We start from the raw sequence: 25,144 nt of genomic DNA, 5'->3' as shown, positions 1-25,144 counted from the left end.
AGCACTCCCAGGGCCCCTGCGCCTCTTCTCCAGCCATCTGGTCTCCCTCAGAGGGTCCCAACCCACTGCTTCTCGTGTTGCTCGCTCGGTTCCGTCAGCTGGACTGGCTGTCGAGGTTCCACTCAGTTTCCACCTTTCCTGCCAGGCCCATGCTTAGTCCCCAGGGCAGGGCCTCCTGTGCCCAAACTCCTTTAGGGATCTAACAGACGGCACGGCATGGCGCCAGCCCGTCGCCACCTCGGCCTTCCTGTGGCTTCACATGGATCTCGCCTTCCAGCGGAGCAGCCTCGTAGTAACGGGGAACTTCGGTGGGTGTTTAAGGGGCACCTTGACCTTGATCGGAGCTCTGGAGGCCTGCCTGGTAGATGAGTTTGTTTTCTGTTTCCCAGATCCTGGGCTGTGGCCCAGGACGGTGCCATCATTCTCTCTGCCAGTAAGTTATGAGGACTTGCAGCCTGGGGCCTGATGCTGGGCAGCTGTTAATCTCCTTCCGGACTCTGACCTCAGGGCTCTTTCCCTGTGGTTCCTAGATTCCCTGTGCCTCCCCCTCCTCCCCGGACTTCCTGCCTCCCTCTCTGGCTGGGGAGCCGGTCCCCAGCACCTTGCGTCCCACACCCACCCACCCCACCCCCAAGCTGGGCTGAGTGCCAGTTCCTCTGGTCAAAAACGTCTCCAAGGGTCTCCTGGGAAATTTCAAACTTCCTGAGGCGTGTTCTCCGCCCTTCTGGAACTGGTCCTCTATAGAGGCCATCTCCCTTCAGCCCCCATCTCCCTTCAGCCCCCTCCCCCAGTTAGGGGGAACACAGATGCCATCACAAGACAGCATTGCTTGTGCTGCTTAACTGTGTCCTAAGCACAAGCTAAATGCATCACCTGACTGTATCAGAGGGTCTTTTCTGAGGAAGGGGGGTCTTTCTCGTAAGGGCTTTGGGGGTTGGTGGGGGTGGGTGTTGCACGGGGGAGGTGAGCAGGCAGAGGTGCCAGCCCCTCTTCCTTCTCTGGCTGTTTCTGTCCTTGCAGACTGGAGGCCGGCGCTGAACCTCGCTGCCCTGGACTGTGCTGACGAGACCAACAGCGCAGTCTGCAGAGACTTCAACATCGCCGGCTTCCCGACCGTGAGGGTGCGTGACGGGGAGCGAGGAGCGGGCCTGGGGGCCGGGTGGGGGTGTGGAGGGGGAGCGGCTGCTAGCTCTGAGCTTCTCTGATGCTCCTGGTCTGTTTAAATCCCAGCCGCTGAGACACCTGTAAAAGGCAGAAAGGAATGTGAGTTAGGAGGCAGGAAAGAAAGAAGTTCACGTAGTCTGGCAAGTCCCCTTTATAAGGGAAGGGGGCTGTGTGGGGGGCGTGGGGGTGGGCAGATTTCAGCTGTGAAGACATTACCACCCCCTGGGCTGGTGAGAGCTCCCAGCCCCCAGGGGCCTCCTCCCAGTTCCTCTCCCTCCTGACTGCCTAGCTTTGGAGGTCTGATCTAACCCTAGAAAACCAGGGTTCAGGCGCTGACTCGTCTGTGGCAGGATCAGACTCAGGTGGCCCAATGGTCCCCCAGAGACATGGGCAAGCCTCATCTTCATCAGACAAGTGCCTTGAACCCCAGTAGCTCGGAAGTGACTTGTCAGGGCAGCCTCACCCCACGGTCACAATGCCAGAATGCCTTGGGTGGCAGGGATCTCCATCACGTCACAGGAGGCTGGTGGCACACCCAGCACACGGGGGCCCGGCACCGTCACCACAGCTCTGGCTCAGAGTAGCCAAGGCCTTGCCCACCAGCCAGCCACTAACGTCTGAACACCGTCCAGGGCTCTCATCGGGAGGCCTGAGAGCCCAGAGCAGCAAGGCTGTCCAGATCTACTTAGCACCCTCCCCAGGGCGCAGGCCGAGGCTGGAACCGAACCTCTGTCTCTCTAGCTCCAGCTCTAAATAGTCAGCCTCCTCCCACCGCAACGGCATCTAGAAAAGCAGTTTCCTCTAAAGCCACTAACAATCATCACAAAAGGACTCTGACCCCGGAACCAGCTATCTCTGCGCTCAGGGGCTTCGCGTTCCCAGCAGAACCGGGAGCCACAGCTCAGCCTAATTACTCCGTTCATCTGGGAAGCCAGGCCCAGGCTCCAGCCATGTCCAGCTCGGACTCCATGCGACCTTTCTGTTCCCCGGGGTTCAGGGTTTCCACGGCCATGGAGCTCTCTTCACGCTGCTGTGACCACTTAGGGTCAAGGCCGAGCCCCTGGTCACTGAGGCCAGGCTGGTCCGGGGAACAGCGTGGTGAGCCAGCAGCTCCGGCCCTGTCATTTAGAGGTGGCAGCAGAGAGATTGCTCGTAAATCATCCCTTTCCAGTTAAAAGACCTCCCTGGCAGGGCCATGCCCTCTCCTTGGCTCCAAGATATGTAACTGAAAATAGTGAAAATTGTTCCAAGGGAGAGGACGGGCCACTCTGTTCCCTGCTGAGCCAGGGTGCGCAGCCCTGTGGGAGCTGTGGGAGCCAGCGAGGCAGCAGGGAGTCCTCCCGGGATCGGGGTGTGGGGCCTCGACACAGGGAAAGGGCCTGGCCTTGGCACCGTGGCCAGGTCAAGACACCCTGTGGGGGTTCTGTGGGGCCTGGCTCGTGGGCTTTCTGTTTCTGCCTGGGAGAGGCTGGGCTCAGTGGGTGTGAAGGAGGCGGCCAGCCAGCCAGGACATCTAACAGCTCCTCGATGCCTACCCAGGTCACGCAGCGCACGCAGCCCGAATGCCTCGAGTGATTAATCATCTCCTTAACCGCCCAGCTGGCTGTGCCAGCCAAGGCCCTGACCTTCCCCTGCCTCCACGCGGGCAGCACCTGGGTGGCCAGGCCGGTAGTCACGTGCCCATTTCTCAAGAGCCCCGGAGGCAGTGGTGTGACCTCCCTGCCTCTCCCGAGGAGCCCGCAGGTCAGTTTCGGCAAGGAGAGCGCTCGGTGCCCCGAGCTTGGGGCTCTAGTTCAGGGCGCCCGTGGGTCGAGCTCCTGGCGGGTCTCTGCTCTAAGGCCCTGAGCAGAGGCGTCCAGACATTGCTCGTGTGACCTGCAGTGAGGGGTGCACATTAACCGAGACCCAGAGGTGGTTTCTGTTATCACAGAAACACATGTTTCATGAAACACTCTTCTAAGTGCTGTACACACTGATCCTTTCTGTTCTGTATGTTTTTATTTGTTATTGATTTCAAAGAGGAAAGGAGAGGCAGAGAGAGAGAGAAGCATCAGTGATGAGAGAGACTCATCAATTGGCTGCTTCCTGTATGCCCCCCATTGGGGATGGAGCCTGCAACTTGGGCATGTGCCCTGCCTGGGAATCGAACCGTGGTTCATGGTCGACACTCAACCACTGAGCCACACTGGCTGGGCTGTTCTGCTTATTTTTTTAAAAAATACTGTGACTCACTAAATTGACTTTACAACTGACGGCTAGTTTGCTTTCAGTGTTTGGAAAACACTACTCCAACGATTCCCGATCTGCAGAGATTCTGGCCAGTGAGAGCTCGGTGTGCCTGTGGGCAGCGTGTCTTTGTGCCCTAGAAAGAGGGGCAGACCCTAGCGGTCGGCCCAGCTGGCGAACGGCCAGAGATAGCCCGGTCGCCCTGTCTGCTGCCACCTGGGACTGGAGCTGTCCTTAATCCTACCCTCCAAGGCTGTGAGGGCACCAAGAGAAGGACACGGGTTGAAGAGGGGAAGAGCGAGTTCCTGATGGGATGGGGACAGGCCCACCCAAGAGTCCGGCCACCCCCAGTGACAGGTCGTTGTCCCATGTGTCATCGTCTCTTTCCTCTGCCTCCTGCCCTTTGTCACCATGAGCAAACTGAGCTTCCACCAGCCCAGCCTGTTTAGCAAACACCTGGCGCTGCCGGGCGGGCCCAGCAGACGGGAGCTGGAGCCCAGCTGGAAGAAAACAAAAGTGCAGGGAGGGACTGGTTCCCAGCAGGTTCTGGGTGGTGCTTGGCACCTGGACAGAGGCTGGGACTTCTGGGGGGAAAGGGCTTTGCCATGGGCGCAGGGCTGCCCCTCAGTACGTAATGGACCAGGACCCTTTGTGGCCAAAGGCCTGGTGGGATCAAGATGACAGGGACCAGCAGCACCGGGGTGGGAGAGGACAGAAGTCTCCCCTTTGCAAGATTCGAGGAGATAACAGACATGGCTCCATTGCTTACCATGTGTGACTTGGGAGTGCCCCCGCCACAGGTCTCGGTTTCCCTGTCGGTAAAAGTGGGATGATAATACCTACCTAATAGGTTGTTGCCAAGTGTGAAATGAGGTCTTCCGTGTGAAGGTGCTGGGACACTGTAGTGTTACTTGGTGTTCGCTAAACGCTGGCTGTCTTCCCTCCCGTTGCCCCTGGGCCTCGTGGTGGCTCCTCGGTGGGCACTGCACTGGAGGCGGTCTGCCCATCAGCAGCTGTTGCGTGAGTGTTTGCCGGGTGCACAGCACTGCGCTCACCGTTGTGGGAGAGGCCAGGCATGTGGACATGGCCAGGAACCCGAGAGGCCGGACACGAAGGTCCTGCCCACGGGGACACAGAGCTCACCATCAAGTTGCCAGGCAGTGGGTGGTCTGTGGGCAGCGAATGCTGGGGCTGTGCTGGCTCACTGAGCTCTTCCCCTCGAGTATCAGAGAGGGTTTCCTGCGAGAGGGGAGCTCTGCTTGGTGCGGAAGGACGGGTGGGGTCGGGCTAGGAGAGAGGAGTGTGGGCAGGGTGGGAGGGGAGGGCCAAGGCCCGTGTGGGAAGGATGTGGTGTGCTGAGAAGACTGGTCTGGCCGGAGCGGGGCTCCCGTGCAGGGCTGAGGTCATGCCAGGAAGCGGGGAGCCCAGTCGTGGCGGGTCCTTGCATTCAAGGCTGGGAGTGTGGACACCGGTCGGATGGAGTCTGGGCCGTTACCTTATGTGGCTCTTGCTAGAGGTGTGATGTCGGCAGGGACAGGACTCAGAAAGGTGTCACCTGCCCCTCTCGGGAAAAAGGAGAGGGGCCCTCACTCAGCAGTCACCTGCCCTTCCGCCATCTCCTCCACTAACTGTCCACAACAGAGGAATGGTTATGCTTGCAGAGCCTCTGGGCTCGCCTTAAGGTATTTGGGGACTCAGTTATATTTCTTAAAACGTGTTCTAAAAGCTTGGATTCCACGCAGTTGATGGTCACCCCTAGAAAGTGTGCTTTCTCCCCACCCTGTTTTGTCCTCAGAAGGCAGTTGCACCTGGTTAGGTTGGGAAAGGTCTGCCCGATGCCAGCTGGTCTCCAGGGCCAGCAGGTCTCCTGCCTTCGGGGAGATGCGGGGGTCTTCCAGGGGCTCCGAGGTTGAGGACCACAGACGCTCCCGTGTAAAGCGACGGAAGGAGAGGGGCCGGGTGCTCCTGGAGAAAAGAAAACTCGCCGCTGGAGCCCTAATTGCCTGTTTCCGCAGCGTGCGGTGGTTTCCCTTGGGCAGGGCACACGCCTCCCACAGCTGATTTAATAAGAGGGCAAAAATGTGCCCGGACTAGATTTTACTGAGACTTTTACATGAGCCTCCAAGGTGATCAAAGGGCAGAGATCCTCAGTTTAACTGAACAGATGTCTTCTGAGTAACTTCCATGTCCCGGACACTGTGCCCGCCCAATGGGGCTGGCAGAGATGAACTAGCCATTGGCAGTCCTGCCCCCCCCAGTCAGGAAGGTGGGCAGGCGGGTGGGTGGGAAGTTCAGGTTGAAATCCATTGAAGCTGAAGTGTAGGGAATGGGGGGCAGTGGGAGCTAAGTCTGGGGTCAGGTCCTGGAAGGTCTCGGATGTGGTGAGCTGGGCATGATCCATTGGCAGTGAGGAGTCGGGAGAGATTGGAGGGGTGACGCGCCAGACCAGAATTGTGCCTGAGGGGAGTTAGCGAAGTGGCAGAGGAAGATGGTTGGGGAATGAAAAGACTGAGCATGTTAAAACTTCAAAGGAAGTGAGGACCGGGACGGACTGTCACAGCAGGCCAGGAGCTCGGGGGCCGGCCCTGGTCCGGACAAGGCGGCTGGCCTAGAGGACTGTTGAGGAGGGTTCACGAAGGTCAAGTCCTCAGAACTTGTCAGCCGACTGGATGAGGGGTTGTGGGGGAGGGCAGTGCTGGGCTGGGCGACGCGAGGAGGACGGTCACTGGGTGAGGTAGGAACAGAGGTGGAGAAACAGGTTGGGGGAGGGGTGACTCAGTCTTAGAAAGGGGGGCGTTGCCCGACCCCTGTGTGGAGGGCACCAGGAAGAAGCAGAAGTCTAGGACCTGGAGGACCTGAGCAGAGGGGTCAGATTGTAAATCACTGAGACAAAGGAGATGACGTTGGCGAGGGGGACACTCAGGTTTGTTTGTTCCTTCACTCGTGGGTTCGTTCATTCATTCATTCAGGAGCGCAGGTAGAGCCCCTCGTTTGTGACGATGCCTCCCTGGGTTTGTAAACAGAAGAGCGTCTTAATCTGACCTGTGGCTGTGGGAGAGACGGTGGGCAGGGCATGGCGAGGGCTGCGGCCCCGGAGCGAAGTCAAGGGCGAGACTGGGACAAGGGCGAGGGGAAGGTCGTGAAGGTGGCCAAGAAGGCCTGGTCCGTGTCAGGCAAACGAGGGAGGGTGGTGACCTGAATGAAGGCAAAGGAGGAGAGTGTCAGGAAAAGGTGGCACAAAAATGGCAAACCCTGGCCATGGGGGAGGTAGGCAGCGATAGCTCTGACACTGCAGCGGGAGCAGGAAGGCCGCTGGACTGGCAGAGGTGGTCCAGTCCGCTGAGCGCACCACAGCGGCTGGTCCTGGGCACGAAGGGAGAAGGGAAGTGGGAGGAGCGAAGCGGATTCGGGCTGGAGCTTTGGCTGCAGGGGACCAGGCCGTGCGGAACTGGGGGAGGGAACTGGGGGAGGAAGGCAGGCCGCTCTCTGTTCCCATGCTCCTTCCCCTCCGGTCCTTTCTCTTTAAAAAAGCCCACAACAGCTTTGATTAGGAGGATCTGCATGCATCTGTTAGGCATAGGGGAGAAGCTGGCGGAAAAGGGGGAAAGAGGGAAGATTAATTAACAGGAAAAGTTCCTAAGGAGCTCAAGGTGACATTGTTCTAGGACTAGGTGGATGGGAGCGTCTGAGGACAGAAGGGAAGGGGCGGGGTGGGGGGGGGCGCGGAGCACAGAGGTGCCGGGAAGGCAGTGAGCCCTTCCCTGGAGTCCCTGCGTCCCCCTGGGTCACTCTCGCTAACCCCAGCTCCTGTCTGACTCCACGCCCGCCTGTGGCTGGGCCTTCAGAAGGTCCGGGAGGCTGCCTTTTGATGGAGGTAATGCCCGCCTCTTCTCATAAGCACCTGGTAACCTGCTGGTGGTGAGGAAGTTACTGTGCTACTTTGCCGCCACCGAAAATGCCAGCTGTAGCCCTGGGAAAGCCAGGGGTGTCAGGCTTCGCGGTGTCAGGAGTGTCTTCTGCCTGTGCAGCAAGCCGGGGTCTGGTCTGTCTGTACATAATGGGGTGCTGTCGCCATGGAAACCACAGCTGTAAGGATCAGCCTCGGGGTTCCTGTGTGTGACACCCGGACCACAGAGAGGTGCGTTTTGTGAGAGACCACGTCAGCCCTAAATGCCTGCACACGCTTTCCTATTTGCTCTCATGTCACAGTCCAAGACACTCGCGATCGTTTTTACCAGGGTCAGGCTAACGTGTGATTTTGTTAATTCCAAAGGTGTTCAGTCGCTGCAAAGAACTCCATGAGGAACACGGAGCTATGCGTGGCAGGTGGCAGTGGGTGGTTCTCACCCAGAGTGAAAGTTTCCATTCATTTTCTCACCTGGTGTTTAAGAGGCAGGAACAAGGGGAGGGATGATGATGACATTTCGTGACCCCTTTACTGTATTTCCCGGGCACCGTACTGAGCTCTTTAGAGGTATTATCACTGACTCCTCACAGCAGTTCTTCATGGTATATGGTGTCATCCTCGCTGTAAAGATGTCGGTTCATAGAGGTTAATGACTGCCCACACAGCCAGCGTGCAGCAGGGGCCGCGCTCTGCCACCAGCCTGGGGCAAGGCCAGCTGGCCACTCTGTTGGAGGCAGAGGCCAAAGGTGTTCACAAGTGGCCCCGAGGTTAGAGACCTCAGGAGATGTCCTCTTCCCGGCCCGTGGGCTCTTTCCCAGCAGTTCCGTGGCTGTTGGCAGCACTTCCTGGCCGCTCTCTGCTCTCTTACTTCTGTCTGTCTGTCTGTCCTCTCACCCAGGAGTGACAGACTGGGCCTGGAGTGTCATGTAAATGGGAAAAGGGCAAAGGTGTGAGTCCAATTGGTCTGTCTGTTACAAGACCTGTTTCTTCAGAGGCTCCGGTCCACCCTTCAGCAGGACCGAACGTGGGGCGTCGGCTGAGCCAGGGGGGGAGTTGAGTGGACAGAGACAGCAGCCTCCACCCCCTTTTCCAAGATCAGGGACAAGGACAGATGGCCTCCGCGGGCGGCTGACAATTCCAGGGCGTGTCTGACCTCACTTCACTTCATGTTGTCAGATGGGTCTGCAAGGGAGAGTAGCAGTGGTCTTCCTATTCGTTCATGCAGCACATCTTCCCGGCCGTTCGTGCTGGCTCTGGGGCTTTGTGAGCCCGTCCACCTGCCGTCAAGCGTGTGGGCGGCTGCCTCCAGCCTCCCTCGGTGCCTCTGGCTGTGGGTTAGGGGTTGGGTGCGAGGATAGTGGGGAAGGAAGTCTGTGTCCAGCTCCATCGGCTTTTCCACATGAAGAAACGGGCCCTCACCAACTTAGGTTCTTTGCCCAGAGCCGCCAGTTTCGTGAGCAGCTGGGTCTGAACGCAGCTCCCGGAGGCACCCCGTTTGCCCTCAGCCGCACCTGCCACTCACTGACTCTGCCTGTGTGTTTGTTTCCAGTTCTTCAAGGCCTTTTCCAAGAGTGGCCCTGGAGCGACGTTGGCAGGTGGGTGTCCAGGCCGCCGTTGGCCTGTGGGCGTTGGTGACGTCTTCCTCTCCTGCCTCCCTCTGTACCGGGGTTTCTGCTGGGACAAAAGCGCAGCCAGGTCTGCAGAGTGAGGAGTTCCCCGGCGGAAAGCCGCATTTGTGTTTTCCACCTGTCCTTCCAGCCCGGCTGGAAGGTGCCTTTGAGCAGAGAGGCTGGCAAGCCCTTCCATATTGGTCCATCCAGGGTCCTGGGAGCGGGGAGGGTCCCGTGTTCCCAGAATCTCCCTAAATGTCAGGGGTTGGCATCAGAAGTGCGGGCCTGACAGGAGGGACTCGGGTCTGAGGGAGGAGTCCCCTTGCGTAGCGCAGGGCTGTGAGTACAGAGCAGGCCTGACATGCTCTGCTCTTCCTGGGCCCTTTGTTTCTGGGGGTGAAGCTGACGGGGGCGCTGGATCCCCTCTGCTCTCCTCACGCCCCTCCCGTGTCTGTCTTCCTTCACAGTGGCTGGAGCTGACATGCAGACGCTGCGGGAGAGGCTCATTGACGCCCTGGAGACCCATGGAGCCACGTGGCCCCCTGCCTGTCCTCCACTGGAGCCGACCGGGTACTGGGGACGGGGCGGGCTCGGTGCCGTGTGGGCCAGGACCACAGGCCTAGAGGCGAGAGGGCGGTGGGGATCGCAGGGAGGGGACCCAGATTGGTTCTTCCTGGTGCCTGGAAAGTGAAGGTGATTGTTTTTTCTGAGCAGTGGCTGTGACTGGGGTGGGGTGAGACTCTGCTCCCTGTACTGCCGAGGGTCAGGCCTGGGGGCTGGTGGCCTGTATCTGCGTTCCAGGCAGGCTTCCAGGATTGCCCCTTTTCTAAGAAAATGAGGTGCTGAAAATGCACCACGAGGGATGTGAGAAAATGAGAGACAGAGACACGGTCATTGAGAAATGGAAGAAGTAAGGAGCAGGGTCCCGGCTTGGCATGGGTGCCTCCTGGGACCCAAACCACACCAAGACTACACGCTGGGTCCAGGGTGTCCGTGAGGCCCCCGGAGGAGGGGGACTTAGGGAAAATGAGGAGTCATGTGCGTTGGGTTTGTAGGTGCAGTTGTCAACCTACATGTGTTCCTCTCTGTGGCCAGTTAGGGCAACACCCCATGGAACACGGGGACCAGTGCTGGAGCCCTGCCCAGCGACAGCACAAACGGATGTGCCCGAGAGGCGGGGGCCAGAGCCGCACCTTTTTCCACCCGCTGACTGGGGTACACTCTGGCCCCCCCACTCTGGCATACCCGTTTGTGCTGTCGCTGGGCTGGGCGCCAGCGCTGGCCCCACGCTGTGCCTTCTGTTTTGAGGTGATCACCACATCACCAGTGGCGGGAACTAGGTTGGGGGTAACAGGAAGATGTAGCCCCCCTCCCCGTGCCATCTCACCTGCGGCCTCTTAGGCATGTGTGATGATGTTCTGCTCTTAAGTAGAGCTAGGAGACAAATCATTTTTGTTTGTGGCGTTTATTTTCGGTTGAACTTTGAGTTATGAAAATAATCGGTAGCTTATTTCTCCGATTTGGGGACATAATAAAATTTGCCACCTTATTAATTTCCGCCTATGCTCTGGGCCTCAGTTTCCTCGTCTTAAAGTAAGGAGGTTGGATTAGATAGCGTGTGCGGGCTCCCGTACCAAGGACTCTCTGGTTCTCCGGTTCCTTTCTTATGCTTCTCGAGGAGAGGAAGGGGCACATCCCCCTGTCGGTAGTGACTTGCCACCGACCCAGGCTTGTCTCTGATGGGTACTAATCTCCAGTCTCCTAGGGAACCAACAGAATCCATATTCACTAAGCCTGGGCCTTACCCAGAACATAGAGACAATGGTCTCCAGGTGTCCCTTCCCATCCTCCTCCCCAGACCACCCCTACTCCCTCCTGACTCTTAAAGAGACAGGATGGCAAAGCAAACCCGCCGGGTGGGTGAGATGAAGAGCCAGGGTTAGGTAAGGGGCACCGTCCTTTGAGACTAAGGGTTTGGTTTACCCCCCACACCCCTGGAGCGCAGGCGGGGGGTGACCTCCATGAAGCCTTGAGTAGAGGAGGTTGGTGTGGCTGTATTTGTCGCCCAGTGTCCGCTGGGTCACCAGCACTTCGGCTTCTTTCCCACCAGCTGTGGAGTGACTGCCGCCTTGTCTCTTGCAGGCTGGAGGAGATCGATGGGTTCTTTGCCAGAAACGACGAAGAGTGCCTGGCCCTGATCTTTGAAAAGAAAGGCTCCTACCTGGGTAGAGAGGTGAGCTGCCCTCAGGGTCCTTGTAACTCCTGGATAGCCCTTGGGGGAGAGCCCAATGAGTTCAGGAGCAGGGCTGTCCCCCAAATTCTTGGGTCTCATTCATGTCTCACTTATGAACCCAGCACGGGCCTGACCCCTGCTGGGAGAAACGGGAAGTGCAGCAGCTGGATCTTTCTGTTTTAAAACCTTTGTATATATTTTTCTTTTTCTTTTTTAATCGAAGTGTGATCGACATGCAGAAAAGAAAGGCTCCTACCTGGGTAGAGAGGTGAGCTGCCCTCAGGGTCCTTGTAACTCCTGGATAGCCCTTGGGGGAGAGCCCAATGAGTTCAGGAGCAGGGCTGTCCCCCAAATTCTTGGGTCTCATTCATGTCTCACTTATGAACCCAGCACGGGCCTGACCCCTGCTGGGAGAAACGGGAAGTGCAGCAGCTGGATCTTTCTGTTTTAAATCCTTTGTATATTTTTCTTTTTCTTTTTTAATCGAAGTGTGATCGACATGCAATATTATATTAGCTTCAAGTATACAACACAGTGAGTTGACATTTGTATACATTTTTAAATAATCACAATAAGTCTAGTTACCTCTGTCACCGTACCAAGTTAATACACTGTCACTGACCATCCTGTATGTCACGTGCCCTGCGTCTGTGTTTATCTCCTTCATCGAAACCAACCTCGATAAGACCTGCAGTTTATTGAGCGTTGGATTGGATGCTGGCACACAGAGTCGCTAATCTTCACGATTAACAATGGCGAGCATGTACCATGTCGAAGATCACACAGCCATCGACTGCAGCACAGGCTTTTTGAACCGGCTCTGCCTGCCTCCAGAGCCCGTGTCGTCTCCACACTGGCCCTCCTCTCATCCCCGTAGAATTGGAGTGAAATATATTGGGGGGGAGGGGGGTGGATAACATCAGAGATCACGCAGTCCTTCATGAGGAAGTGGGGTCCCTCACAGGGGAGGCAGTTACAGAACCAGGCAGGTTTGCAGTTCCACTCCATCACGTACATGATACGTCGTGATCAAGTTGCTCAGCTGTTCTGAGCCGCATTTCCCTGTCGGTGAAGCAGTGATAATTGCCTTTCTTCAGAGGATTGTTGGGAAAGTCAACTGAGGCAGTTTAGGAAAAGGGCCCGGATGCGTGGCTGGCACCGAGTGGGTGTGGGGTGAAGATCCAGTCCCCTGGCCTAATGCAGAGCTGTCCTTCCCGCCGCTGGCTCGTGGACTAGGCCACGTGCGGGTCCTCCAGACGCAAAGGTGGGACGGGCCAGTGCATGGGAGAGGTGCCAGGGCAGCGCCCGGGGACGGAAGAGATGTGAGGGGGGTGGGGCGCAGGTCAGCACCGCTGTTGGCTGTGAGTGGCTTTCCTCCTGACACTCATCAAGCTCAGCGAGAGCTCTGCGTTGTCTCCAGGCCCTTTGCCCTGAGAAGGGAAGCACGGGGAGCTGTGTGGAGACATGCCTGACCCTCCCGGGCTCCCAGTCCAGGCCGGGGGTCATGCCTGTCACATGCAAGTGATGGATAAATGTTCATTGGGATCAGCTCTTCTCCCTTTCCCCCAATTCCCCAGAGTAACCAGGAACAGGGCCCCTGCAGCCTGTCCATGGAGAGGTGCTCAGGGATGGGGATTCTTCTGAGCAGTGGCGGGGGGGGGGGCAGGCTTTGCAGCTCGATGGCGCTCCCTGGCTGTGTGACCTGGAAACACAGTTCACCTTTAAGCCTCCGTTTCTTCATCTACAATAGATTCTTTATTTATTTATTTTTAAATGAATGCTTACAGTACCTACTATTTGCTAGTCATTGTCATGAGCACGTTTATAAAATTAACCTATTCAATCCCCTAAAGCTGGTATTGTTGTTATAATTCTGCAAGTCAGGAAATTGAGTCAGGGAGAGGTTGAAGCCAGTGGGACCAGGGTTCCAATCCAGGCAGCCTGGTTTGCTGATCGTTCCTGTTGCATAGGGTTATTTTGAAGATTAAATGAAGCAGCCTATATACAGCACATAACACATGCTCAATAGATGTTAGCTAATATCCTTGTTCCCCTTCCTATTTCTTTCTAAAGATAAAACCATCATGACTGACTCGGTATGTTTTTCTGACTTGGAATATAGCTAGAAAACCTTATGAAAATAAGCGTAAAATGAGCCCACGTTCTGTTTTGCCTTTCACGAATTGCTTTCACTGGGAAGAAAATGATGTTAAATTGGGGCTGTCCTGGAAGATTCTGGATGTGTGGCACTCGCGGTTCCAGGCCCCTCCCTTGGGCAGTATTTGGCTCTTGTTACCTCTGGGGTGCATTTGGTTGGTGGCCGGAGACTTTGGCTCATCACAATAGTCTGTCATTTGAAAGGTGTAGAGTGGATGTCGCTGCCACCCAGGTGCGCGTCAGGGCTCCCTCTGCCCCGTAGCGTGGCCCCAGCTGTCTGACTGTCTCTGCAGGTGATTCTGGACCTGTCCCAGCGCGAAGGCATTGCGGTGCGCAGGGTCCTCAACACGGAGGGCGACGTGGTGAGCAAGTTTGGCGTCACCGACTTCCCGTCTTGCTACCTGCTGTTTCGGAACGGCTCTGCCTCCCGGGTTCCTGTGTGAGTGTGGTCTTTCCTCCCAGTCTCCTCCTTCCCTGTGCCCATCCCTTCTTCCTGCTCGGAGAGCCTGCCGGCCTTTCTCGGGGGCTGACAGTTCCTCCCCTGGGAACCTTCCGAGGAGCCCATGGCCAGGCCAGAAGCCGACGTCTGCCTGTGGGAGTGGGACCGTGTGGGGCCCAGAAGGCTGCCTTAGACCCTGGCCCAGGCGTCGGGCCGCAGGCCCCAGGCACGCCCAGCGTGGTGCTTCGGCACCGTCCCCACCGCAGCCCTGCCCCTGTCCTCCCGCCTCTGTCCAGACAGACGCGTTGGCAGGCTGCAGGCCTGGCAGACACTCAAGTATGCCTGACCCTCCCTCCCTTTGGTTTCCTAATTGCAGAAAAGTTCATTAGGAGCCAGACAATAGCCAGTTCCAAAATGCCAAGAGAAAACAATCAGGCCACCCTCAGCCCCTGTCAGGCTGCCGCTGCTGAATGGCCCGTTAAATGGCGCCAGATGGTGCCTCGGTGCCCTCCCTGGGCAGATGATTGATGTCGGCCTGGCCCTGCCAGCAGGAGCTCGAGGGCCAGGAGATCAAGGCTCGCTGGAGGTGCCCAGTGAGCTGTCCCTCTGGGCCATTAGTGCCACCCTGCGCTGAGGCTGGGCAGGGCGGCCACTTGCCCCGCTGGCCCGATCACCAGGCAGCCTGGGCCAGAGGGTGTCAGAGCGCTCTGATGAGGTGGGGGAGGGGACAGGAGGGACGCCTTCTCTGCACAGGCCCAGAAAGCTCCCGTACTGGCGGGGGGAGGGCATTGTTTCCTCACTGGGAGCTGGTGGAGGGGAAAATTGTTTGTGACGACGCTGCTTCCGAGCCATCTGCTCATTGATAAACATCGGGCCAGGTCGGCGGAGTGGAAAGCAATGCTTCCCGATGCCAGCTCCCCTAGGGTCCCCTCACACTGCCACTGTCCTCTCAGCCGCCCTCCCCGGGCCCGGGCCAGGGGACACCGCCTCCCCTGTGAGCCCCTCTCTATCAGGAGAGAGAGAAAAATCTAAAGGATCTGAGCATGTTCCTGGTTTATTTGTTGTTGCTTGTTTTTAAAAATCACCTCTGAAACTTCCGTGACTTCCTTGGGGAGCAGTGTCCCCTCTGGCTCCTCAGAGCAAGTGTGTGAGCAGCAGCTTCCTTGCGGTCAGCGCCACTTGGCACCTTTGGTCTCGGGAAGGTGTCGTCCTATCCCTGGGCAGGACCACTGGCCCGAGGTGCTCGGCCCACCGCCTCTCAGGGCAGGCGAGCTGCGTTTGCACATAGGATTTGTCATCAGCGTGAACAGTGAATAGGAAGGTGAAAGTGAGGCATAGGTGCCCGGCTTTGACCTCACTGTGGCTGAGACTGAACCGAGTTCAGCTATTTCTTGGTGAACATTCTGTCCCATGAGCCCCTGCCTCCGCTCCTGCCGTGAGTTGGCTCTGGGTTCTGTGTGTCTGTACTCACCGCCTCTCCTCCGTGGCGCTCTCTCCTCGCAGGCTTATGGAATCCAGGTCCTTCTATACCAATTACCTGCAGAGGTTCGCTGGGGCCACCCGGGAGGCTGCCCAGACCACGGTTCCGCCAATCACTGCGAATACGGTCGCTCCCACCGCGTGGAAAGTTGCAGACCGGTAAGGCCACTCCGTTTTCCTCACCCTTCCCCACCCCAGCCTTCCCTCTGCTCACAGACACCCCCTTCATACCACACCCTGTTCCTTGTCATGGGATGAGCACATGCCATCCTAGCCCCGACCCCCGTGGCCTTTGGGGGCTCCCAGGAGAGCCCTGGATGTGTGAGCAGCAGCATTTCCTTGTATCCTGCGATGGAATGAATACTTCCCAATACCCACATTTCTGAAGCTTAACTCTCTTTAAAAACAAGTAGAATCGGCTTGGAAAGATCGTCCTTGCCCTCCAAACCAGCCCTCCACCCAGGCAGTGGTTTCTTCGGCAAGCCGCAGGCCGACGCCCTATCCACTGAGCCAAACCGGTCAGGGCAGCAAGTTGTTTTGAGGGCTGCTGCGTGCGAGGCAGTGTGACTGCAGATGTACTGGCAGCTGGAGTCCGGCCCACGCAGTCCCTCCCCAGCTTCCTTCTAGGAAGGCACCAACTTCACTTGAATGTTCTGGTGTCGGGAGCTCACTACTTTAAAAAAAAAAGATTTTTAAATTGACTTTTAGAAAGAGAGGAAGGGAGAGGGAGAGGGAGAGAAACATCAATGTGAGAGAGAAATTGATTGGCTGCCTCCTGCACGCCCTCCCACCGAGGATTAAGCCTGCAACCGAGAATCAAACCCGCAACCTTTCGGTGCACAGATGACGCCCAGCCACCTGAGCCACACGGCCAGGCGGGGAGCTCACTGCACGTGGCGGTGGCCTGTGTCTTTGCGCACAGGTGTAAGCAGGAGAAAGCTACTCTTCTCTCTGCACCCCAGAGGTAACAAGAGCCAAATACTGCCCAAGGGAGGGGCCTGGAACCGCGAGTGCCACACATCCAGAATCTTCCAGGACAGCCCCAATTTAACATCATTTTCTTCCCAGTGAAAGCAATTCGTGAAAGGCAAAACAGAACGTGGGCTCATTTTACGCTTATTTTCATAAGGTTTTCTAGCTATATTCCAAGTCAGAAAAACATACCGAGTCAGTCACGATGGTTTTATTTTTAGAAAGACTCCGCTCTTGTGGTAGAATTCCTGCTTTGGGGGCAGGGGGACAAGCTGTCAACCTCTTGTGCCGACACCCAGCGGCAAACCAAGCGCATTAGGAAGGGGGCTGCGTGAGGGAACGGGGGAAAGGCCATCTGACTTGCAGGAGGAATTGGCACCCCAGCCTCGGGGACTTCAAGGGTGGAAAGTGCCGACGGAGAGGATTTTAGTAAATCGGGAGAAGGAAAGAGACACGAACAGGTGGGAATGGTCGTCATGACGTCCACATTGTGATTACTCAGCATGGGGTGGGCCTAGGTGGCACTCACTGGCCTCGTGTGCCAGGCTCTGTGCCCGGCACCGTCCGTGCATTCTCCCTCTCAGTCATGAGGCCGCTCCTCAGGCAGAACGTAAGGCTGGAGAGGTAAACTGAGGCAGGGACACCACGTGGAGCAGACAGGAGACTCCACGAGAGTCAGGTGCAGGTGGTCACAGTGCCCCCCGCGCCCCCCACCCCCCGTGAGCTGACCTTGTTGGCTCCTTACAACCCTAGGGGGTGGGGTGACCCTGAGGCCCAAGGGGTAGCTCCCTGTAGAACTGAGGCCAGGACTCAGGTCTCAGGAGGCGGCTGGAGAAGCAGCCAGCACTCGAGGAGCCCTGCCCGTCAGCACCCTGAGCCCAGACCCCAGTGAGTGTCTGGGCCCCAGGGTAGAGCAACCAGCTTGGAGCCTGCAGCCTCCCCGGCTGGGTCAGCCAGGAGATGTGAATGGAGCCCTGCCCGCCCCGCCGTGCCCAGCCCTTTCAGAGCCACATTGTGTGGGACTGTCTATCTGTCCCTCAGGGTCTTTGTTCAGAACTGAGAATAAAACTCTACCTTCCTCTAGTGGCCGGGGTGAGATGCCTTTAGTGAGTCATGGGAGGGCTGGCCCTGGGCCGCAGAGGGGAACCCCTGCTCCATGCCCGGAGCTGCTGGGGGTACATATTTGTGTTTTTATTTCATCCCCGCAGCTGCCTACCTGTGAGCAGTTTATTATCCCATCGTACAGATGAGGAATTGAGGCTCACAGACATTAAATAAAACACCCAAGGCCACAGTTACTGGCAGAGGCCAGAGCCAGCTTACAGGACTCTGGGACCATCAGTGGTGGCCTTCCTGTCTCTCCCTTTAGCCCTGGGCCTCCTCCCCGCCAGCCCCGTGGCTAACACCCCTTTCTCTCTCTGCCCGCCCTGGGTCCTCAGCTCCAAGATCTACATGGCTGACCTGGAATCCGCACTGCACTACATCCTGCGGGTGGAAGTGGGCAAGTTTTCCCTCCTGGAGGGGCAGCGCCTGGTGGCCCTGAAAAAGTTTGTGGCAGTCCTGGCGCAGGTGAGCGGGCCCTGGCCGACATCTGTGCAGCTCCCCGAGGGTCAGTGCGCACGCAGCCCGGCCCCTCCCTCGGGAGCGCATGGTCTGGCTGGACATCTGACCCCACGGCTGTTCTAGGCCACCATGGGCTGCTGCCCTGCAGCCTCAGCCATGCCCGCCAGCCCGCACTGCCAGGGACAGCCCTGTGCAGGGGCAGGGGCGTGGGTGGGACGGGCCAGATGTCCAGGGATTTCCCAGCGGCTTCAGGTGTAACCCTGGAGCGTGGCCTCACTGCCTGCCATGGTCACTGGGAAGCGGGACCCGTGGGCGCCGCAGTGAGGGAATGAAGCCTCCTCTGAATCGCCTGTGCCCTCCCAGACACTGAGCAGAGCCAGACCCAGGTGCCAAGCCCTAGCCGGGCCTTCTTCCTGCCCACGAGGCCACTCCCTGAGATGTAGCTGCTACAAACGGAGGACCTGATGTGTGCCAGGCACACGTGGCTGCAGGGTGGAGAGTGTCGCTCCCAGCTAAGGGGCCCAGGATGCTCAGGAGCCTTGCCCGAGGCCTCCCCACCTCCCGGGCAGGAGGAGGTGTGACGGGATGTGAACTGAGCAGTCGGGCTCCAGAGCCTGTGCCTTCTGCCATGCTCCTTGCTCCTCTGCAGGTGGGATGTGGGCTGCCTCTTCCCTCTGCACCTGCCTGCTGCTCCCTCCCTGTGTCCTCTCTGGTTCCGTATCTGCCATGTGCCCTACTTCAACCCCTGGCTCTGGCCGCTGAGGGCTGCTGAGTCAGATCCGCGCTCCAGTCCCCTTCAGAGCCTGACCGCTGACTCAGCACCCTCAGCCCTGGGCGCCAGGTCTGAGCTTCTGGGGGCAGGTCTGCGGGCAGCCGGGGCTGTCACCTCTGGGAGTGACTGCACCTCTCCCTCGGGAACTGCCTGCCGGTCTGGTCCCTCTGCCCACCTGGCCGGCCTGGCCTTCCGCTCCCTGGGCTTAGTCGCGCCCATGTGATTACACGGAGGGCCCGTGAGGTCACCAGGGCTTATCACAGTGCTGTTACCGTCCCAGGGAAGACAACCCTTGGCCCTGCCTGAGGTCCCCCCAACGCGGAGCCCTGTTCTCCAGCCCATTCTGATAAGAGAGGCCTTTCCTCCGAGGCCCTGTGAGCTGCTGGGTCCCCAAGTCGCTGAGGCCTGGGGTGGCTGGCCCAGAGAGTCAGGCAGAACGTCCTGGGTGGCTCTGTGTGCTGCCCACCTGACACCCAGGGTGCTTCGCAGGCGTCGCTCAGAAAGAGAAGAGCACCCCTCACCCCAGCCTGGTCTTCCACAAAGGACCGACCAGGGAAATTATGTCTTGTTTGGCCCCAGGGGGACTGCTTGCAGCCAGAGGGGAAGAATGGGTCCCAGGAAATGCTGGAGCCGGGCAGAGGCTTAAACAGCACCCTCTCGATGGCACGGGCTGAGCCCCCGCCCTCAGCAGGAGCTGGGAATGAGTTTGGGATCAAGGACGCCCCCCCCCACCCCGAAGCCAGGGCTCAGAGAGGACAGGGCTGGCCTTGGCACAGAGGGGAGCCCGGCTGAGCTGGCCCACATCCCCTGGAGACATCCCTGGAGACTGCAGAGTATTTTGGTCCTGCACTTCTGTGGGCAGCTTCATCCTGCGCAGTGATGATAGCAGCAGCTACCGTTTCGTGAGCTCGGACAGGGTGCCCGTCTCTGCGAAGTGCTCTTTGTGTATTAGCTCCTTTGTAATTCTCATAGCAAACCACAGGGTGGGGATCCCATCTCAGGGAGGGGAGGAAGGCCCAGGGAGGAAAACACCCTGTCCCAGGCCCTCCAGCCAGTGGGCGGCCGAGCTGAGACTTGCACCCACATGTCATCCAACCCAAGCCCTCACCCCCCACGTGCATGGGGCACCGAGAGCATGGAGGGCCGCAGTGCTCCCTCTGCCTCAGCCCCGCTGTGCCTGGTGGGAGGCACTCTTATCGCCCCTGCCCCTGCCCCTGCCCCTGCCCGCCTGAGCTGGGGCGATCCCTGCTCTCTCACATGAGTGTCTGGCAGGATTGGCCACTGGGTGGCGTGTGGTCACCAGGGTTTCCCTGCTCTCAGCAGAGAGGGTGCCTCCCTGTCGCCCAGAGCCCCTTAATTCATCCTCCCTCCTGACACCCTGGCCTTAGCGGGCGGAAGGTTCCAAGTCCGGATGTCGGGCAAAGGTCAGGGAGGGATGCTGACTTGAAGCTGTAAATCTGTGCTGAGAGCCAGAGCTTGTGTGAGCTGAGCGAGAGGCAGCGTGTCCGAGCCCAGGGTTCTTCCCGGTTCTCCTCCCTCGGGGGACGTGTCCGACCAGGAGGGCTGATAAGATTAGGGAATGGTTTTCCCAGAAGACTGGCCGGTTGGCAGGTTTTTCTGTTTATGATCCTTCCGATCTCCAGAACCTTTCCTCTCTCACATGGTCCTCTTTGCTCGAATTGTCCTCTGCGGGCTTCCCGGTGTCGTCGTCCTGACCTGCTCAGCTGTGCCCCTCACTCCTGCCCCGGCCCCCGTGCATTTGTGCACAGGCACTCGCACGCACACACATATCTGTCCTCCTCCCCGGGGTCCCTGTGGCTTTAAAGCGCTGATACTAATCAGATTTGAGCTGACTTTTTGTCAGAGCAGCTTTTCGTGTTCCTCAGAGACTACTGGGAGTTGCCATCAAGATTGGGATCTTGGCTATGAGCCCGTGGGCGGCCTCGGCCTCACTGGCAGTGTGGAATACAGATGAAAGGCTGTTTGCCAGCCTCGCCCGGCCGGTCGGTCAGTCAGCCAGTCAGCTGCCCTGTGCAAGGTCCCCAGGGTCCCAGCAGCCCTCTGCCCCGTGGCAGCGTGCGGTCGGGGGTCCACACAGGAGCCCCAGCCTCGGGAGGAGGCGGCCTTCAGGGCGCAGCCCCACTTCCAGCCTGTCTCCTCCCCCCACCCTTCCTCCTCCCCTCACCAGGTGCCCAGAGCCAGGGTGGTGAGGAGCCACATCTGTGTCTTAGGCAGAATGTTTTCCCGCCTTGGCCCACTTTGCCCCCCACCCCGGGGCTGGGGGCCCCTGGGGGATGGTGTCTCACCTCCGTCTTGCACTTGTTTCTCCCCTAGTACTTCCCCGGCCAGCCCTTGGTCCAGAACTTCCTGCACTCCGTCAACGACTGGCTCCAGAAGCAGCAGAGGAAGAAAATTCCCTACGGTTTCTTTCAGACTGCCCTGGAAAACAGGAAGGAGGTGAGTCGGGGCAGCAGTGGAAGATCCTCTCCCATCTCTGTGACTGTGGGAGTGGAGGGGTAGCGCTGACCTCTGACCTCTACCATTTGCATTCAGGAAGGAATCAGTGACCTTGGTTGGGTCTTCCCATTGATCATTAGTAAGTTACTATCGAGCTCTTTACATGCATATCTTAACCCCCCAACATTAATTGAAGGTGGGTATTATCCCCATTTAGCAGATGAAGAAACTGAGGCGAAGTCACTCGTCTAAGCCCATACATGGTTGGGTTGGGATTTAAAAGCGATTGGGAGACACTGGTTGTGACCATTTTTAACAGCTGCCCCCTGTGGCCTCCAAGCTCCCGGGGGGCGCCGCTCACGCCGCTGTTTGTGAAGGTGGGCCAGGGCAGCCAGCAGAGGGCAAAGCCATACAGACTTGGAGGATGTCAAGGCTGGACAGTAAACCTCCATGACCAGCCCCTCGTTTTACAGATGGAGAAGTTGAAACTAGAATAAGCATTCGACTTGATCTGCGTCACAGCTTTTCAGCTCTGATGCTCCTTTGGGGGGTGTGGCCAGAGGAAGGGAAATGCCACCCTCGAGGTGGTGGCCTGAGAGAGGGAGCTCATTTGTCGTAGGGCTGTGAGCAGACCTTCTGGTCTCCTGGAAGCTTCCCTTCCCATCTCCATCCTTTCTCTTCTCCGTGTGTGCACTCACATTCATCTGTGTCCCTTAGGGCGTTGTGATTGCCAAGAAGGTGAACTGGGTCGGCTGCCAGGGGAGCGAGCCACATTTTCGGGGCTTTCCCTGCTCCCTGTGGGTCCTCTTCCACTTCCTGACCGTGCAGGCAACACGGCAAAATGTCGATCGTTCTCAAGAAACAGGTGAGTTCGGGGCCTGTGCACCCCCAGGCCTCAGCCTGGCCCTGTCCTGCCTCCACTGGCTCCCCGCTGCAGGCCCCTCTTTAGGGGATTCTGATACAACCAGCATGGGACCATGGGGGGACCTGGAGGAGCCACCCCGTCCTGCCCCTGCTCTGGGATGGTGCCCCACAAACTCGGGCCTCAGGCTTCTCCCTGGCTTCCGTGGAGCCATAAGCTTGCTTCGTTTTCAGTCTTCGTGAAAAACGAGTGGTTCCATCTTCTATACTCCTATAAAGAAAAGAACTGCGTCTGTTTCACAGTTTACATGGCTGATACCGTGTGCTTTGAACAGTTTTTTTGCTTCCCACTGAAAAGTCATTTCCTAGGGGAAGCTGGGGGACACCTCGCCCCTCCCGTCCTGATCCCTCCCCAAACTGTGCAGCTGCAGCTGCGCTCCACGGCCCGCCTGCCTCACCCCTCCGCCTAGCGACCAAAAGGGTGGCTAAGTCCAGTCCAGTCCACGTTTACCGGGGACCAGGGTTATGTCAGGCCCTGGCTCAGCCTGGAGGAGGCGGAGGTGGAAAAGAGACAGTCCCTGCTCTGGGTGGACGGTGGGACAGGTGGGAGGTGGAGTGGGCCAGGGCCAGGAGCCAAGCAGGGGGGGCGAGAAGGATGTTCGGAGAGAAAGGAGGTGCTCCCCCTGTCGGGAAGGGTAAGTGGGGTGAGTTGTGTTAACCTAAAAATAACAGGCCAAAGGGAGCGGCAACAAGCACTTATTTGAGATTTTTTAAAAAGGATGAAAAGAATACCTATTTGGGAAGCACTGATTCGGGTAGAAACCCAAGTATGTGCTGATTAGGGAGCATTTTTGAGGACGGGAAGGGGAACAGTTACATCCGTGAAGGAGGCATTTCTGTTGGTGCAGATCAGCCAACATAGAGATGCTAATTCTAAAGAAGCTTTTTAATTTCCAGTCTGGGAGCCATCGGCACAGTAGTCATGTCTTTGCTTTGTTTTTTTGTCATATTTGCAAGCAGTTCCTTGAGACATAATGTTGCTTTAAGCCCATTCCAGAGATTTGAGGCCTAAGACGGGCACGGCAGCTCCTCTGGGATGGCAGCTCCAACTCCATTTTCCAGTGGCTCCATTGATACTGTGTTTACAGAAGAGCAGGAGTTGAGCTAGGAAGGAAGAGCATCCCCTCCCCAACAGAGACAGAGGGGACTAGGGGAGCTGCCGGGCGTGGGGACAGCCAGCCATCACTGTCAGCCAGTGTTTACGGACTGTCTCCCACGTGCCGGGCCCTGCCACAGCGCTGGGCACAGCGGTACGAGGTGGAAGTCCCTGTCCCAAGGGGACAGTATTCAGGTGGGAGTAAACGACAGTAAACACACAATAGACCATTCCGTTATGAGTGCTGTGAAGAGGACAGAACCAAGTGGGGTGCAAGAGGGCCCAGGGAGGGGCTGCTGTGTTTAGAGGGGGCTGGGGGAGGCTGTTCTGGGGAGATGACCTGTGCTGAGACCTGCATGGGGGCAGGAAGCAGCTGTGAGACACCTGGGAAGAGAGCCTTCTAGACCGAATTGGTTTGCTAGGCCGCCATGACCAAGTGCCACACACGGGGCGGAGCGGGGATAGGGGGGCGCTTAACCAACAGAAGTTTATTGCTCACAGTTCTGGAGGCTGGAAGTCCAAGGTGAAGATGTTGGCAGGGTCGGTTTCTGCTGAGGCCTCTTCTGGGTTTGCAGGTGGCCATCCCCTCCCTGTGTCTTCACTGTGTGCGTGGCTGCGTCCAGGTTTCCTCTCTTACAAGGACACCAGTCAGGACACAACACACCCTAATGATCTCATTTAACATAATCACCTCTTTAAAGACCCTGTGTCCAGATAGAGCCACGGGGTTAGGACGGGAGTTAGGACTTCAGCACAGGGGTTTTAGTCAGCCTGTCACACCGGCCGAGGACTAGGGTGCAGAGCACAAGTCTGGCATGTAGGGAGGCCAGAGGGCGGCCAGTGTGGTGCAGCCTGCAGGGAGAGGCAGGACAGGAGGTGGGCGCGGGGTTTGGACCGGTTTAGCATTTCGAGAACCCTTGGCGAGTGTAAGCAGGGCACGACGCGAATGATCAATGCCTGAGAAGGATTCCCGGGTGGAGGGTGGGCTGCAGTGGGGGAGGTGGCGGCAGGGCAGCCGATTCCGAAGCTGTGGCTCTGGTTAGTCCAGGAGAGGCGGTGGAGGCCCAGACCAGAGCTGGAGGTGTGCACGTGGAGGAAGTGGGTCGGACTTGGGGATATATTGGAGGTGGAGCTGATGGGACTCAGAGATGGATTGGGTGAAGCATATGCATGATCTAGGACTCAGGGTGGACCCCGGAGTTGTTGGACCTGAACATGTGGCAGATGATGGTCCTGTGAGCCAAGAAATGGGAAGACTGGAGGCGGGGGTGGGGAATGGGGAGTGGACGCGGAGGGAGGGGCAGGGAAGTGCCCATGAGACATCTGAATGGAGAGGTAGACAGTTGAGTCTGGGGTTCTGGGGAGAGGTCCAGGATGGAGATGCACATCTCGTGGTCATTAGCACACAGGGGACAGTTAAAGCTGAGGACTGGGTGAGCCCATGGTGGGTGGGCAGAGAAGAGGGCGGAGGCCTGAGCTCTGGGCTCTGCAGCATCTGGGCCTCGGCTCGCAGAGCAGGGCCAGCAAAGGAGACGAAGAAGGAGCAGCCCCTGAGGTCTCAAGAGGGCGTCCCCAATAGAGCGATTCAAGGAGACATAGCCGAGTGGGTGCCCTGTGCCGCTGGGCTGGGGACCTTTCTGGCAGGAGTTGTCTGTGGTTTAGTGGTGAGAAGGGCCTGGTTGGATTGAGCTGGAGAAGACGAAGAGCAGGGGAGAAACTGGAGATAATAGGGGAGTCACTGGGGTGTAACGGGTCAGAGAAGGGATTTCGTCACTGAAGTTGGAATGATGTCATATTAAGGGAGAAGGTGATGATGCAATAACAAAATAAGATATTTGCAGGAGTAAAATCTTAAAGGAGGTGAGAAGGGAGGAGGTCCGGAGACTGGCAGGCGGAGGAGGTGAAGGCTGCTGCAGCGCAGGTAGAGGGTGGTGGGCGACTGGGGTGGATGCAGGAGGAGGAGAGCGGCAAGGCATGGCTGGGTGTGGGTGCTGAAGCTGCCAGGAACATGGCCTGGCCGTGGGGGTCAGCGTGCTGATGACCCAGTGGATGGAGGGGTGAGACTAGATGCCTTTTGAAGGGCTGGGGGTTTTGCAGCAGGAAGGAGCAGCCTGAGGCCACTTCCCTGCCTCCAGCCCGGTATATGGA

General features: G+C 58.0%; 1 protein-coding gene across 1 annotated transcript in view; it reads left to right on the top strand.

Moving 5' to 3' along the window:
• Positions 1 to 216: 216 nt before the first annotated feature.
• QSOX1 (quiescin Q6 sulfhydryl oxidase 1) overlaps positions 217 to 25,144 on the top strand; it is a 30,274-nt gene continuing 5,346 nt past the window's right edge. Inside the window, exons 1-10 of the mRNA XM_014528323.1 lie at positions 217 to 308; positions 902 to 1,121; positions 8,847 to 8,892; positions 9,375 to 9,477; positions 11,050 to 11,140; positions 13,591 to 13,736; positions 15,240 to 15,374; positions 17,627 to 17,756; positions 20,857 to 20,979; positions 21,697 to 21,844. Of these exons, the coding sequence (XP_014383809.1) occupies positions 217 to 308; positions 902 to 1,121; positions 8,847 to 8,892; positions 9,375 to 9,477; positions 11,050 to 11,140; positions 13,591 to 13,736; positions 15,240 to 15,374; positions 17,627 to 17,756; positions 20,857 to 20,979; positions 21,697 to 21,844 (1,234 nt within the window). The remainder of the gene's footprint in view (positions 309 to 901; positions 1,122 to 8,846; positions 8,893 to 9,374; positions 9,478 to 11,049; positions 11,141 to 13,590; positions 13,737 to 15,239; positions 15,375 to 17,626; positions 17,757 to 20,856; positions 20,980 to 21,696; positions 21,845 to 25,144) is intronic.

Source organism: Myotis brandtii, unplaced genomic scaffold, assembly GCF_000412655.1.
Source record: "Myotis brandtii unplaced genomic scaffold, ASM41265v1 scaffold630, whole genome shotgun sequence".
NCBI classification, from domain to species: Eukaryota; Metazoa; Chordata; class Mammalia; order Chiroptera; family Vespertilionidae; genus Myotis; species Myotis brandtii.
The sequence above is the reverse complement of the archived record's forward strand: the minus strand, read 5'-3'. Positions and strand labels throughout refer to the sequence as shown.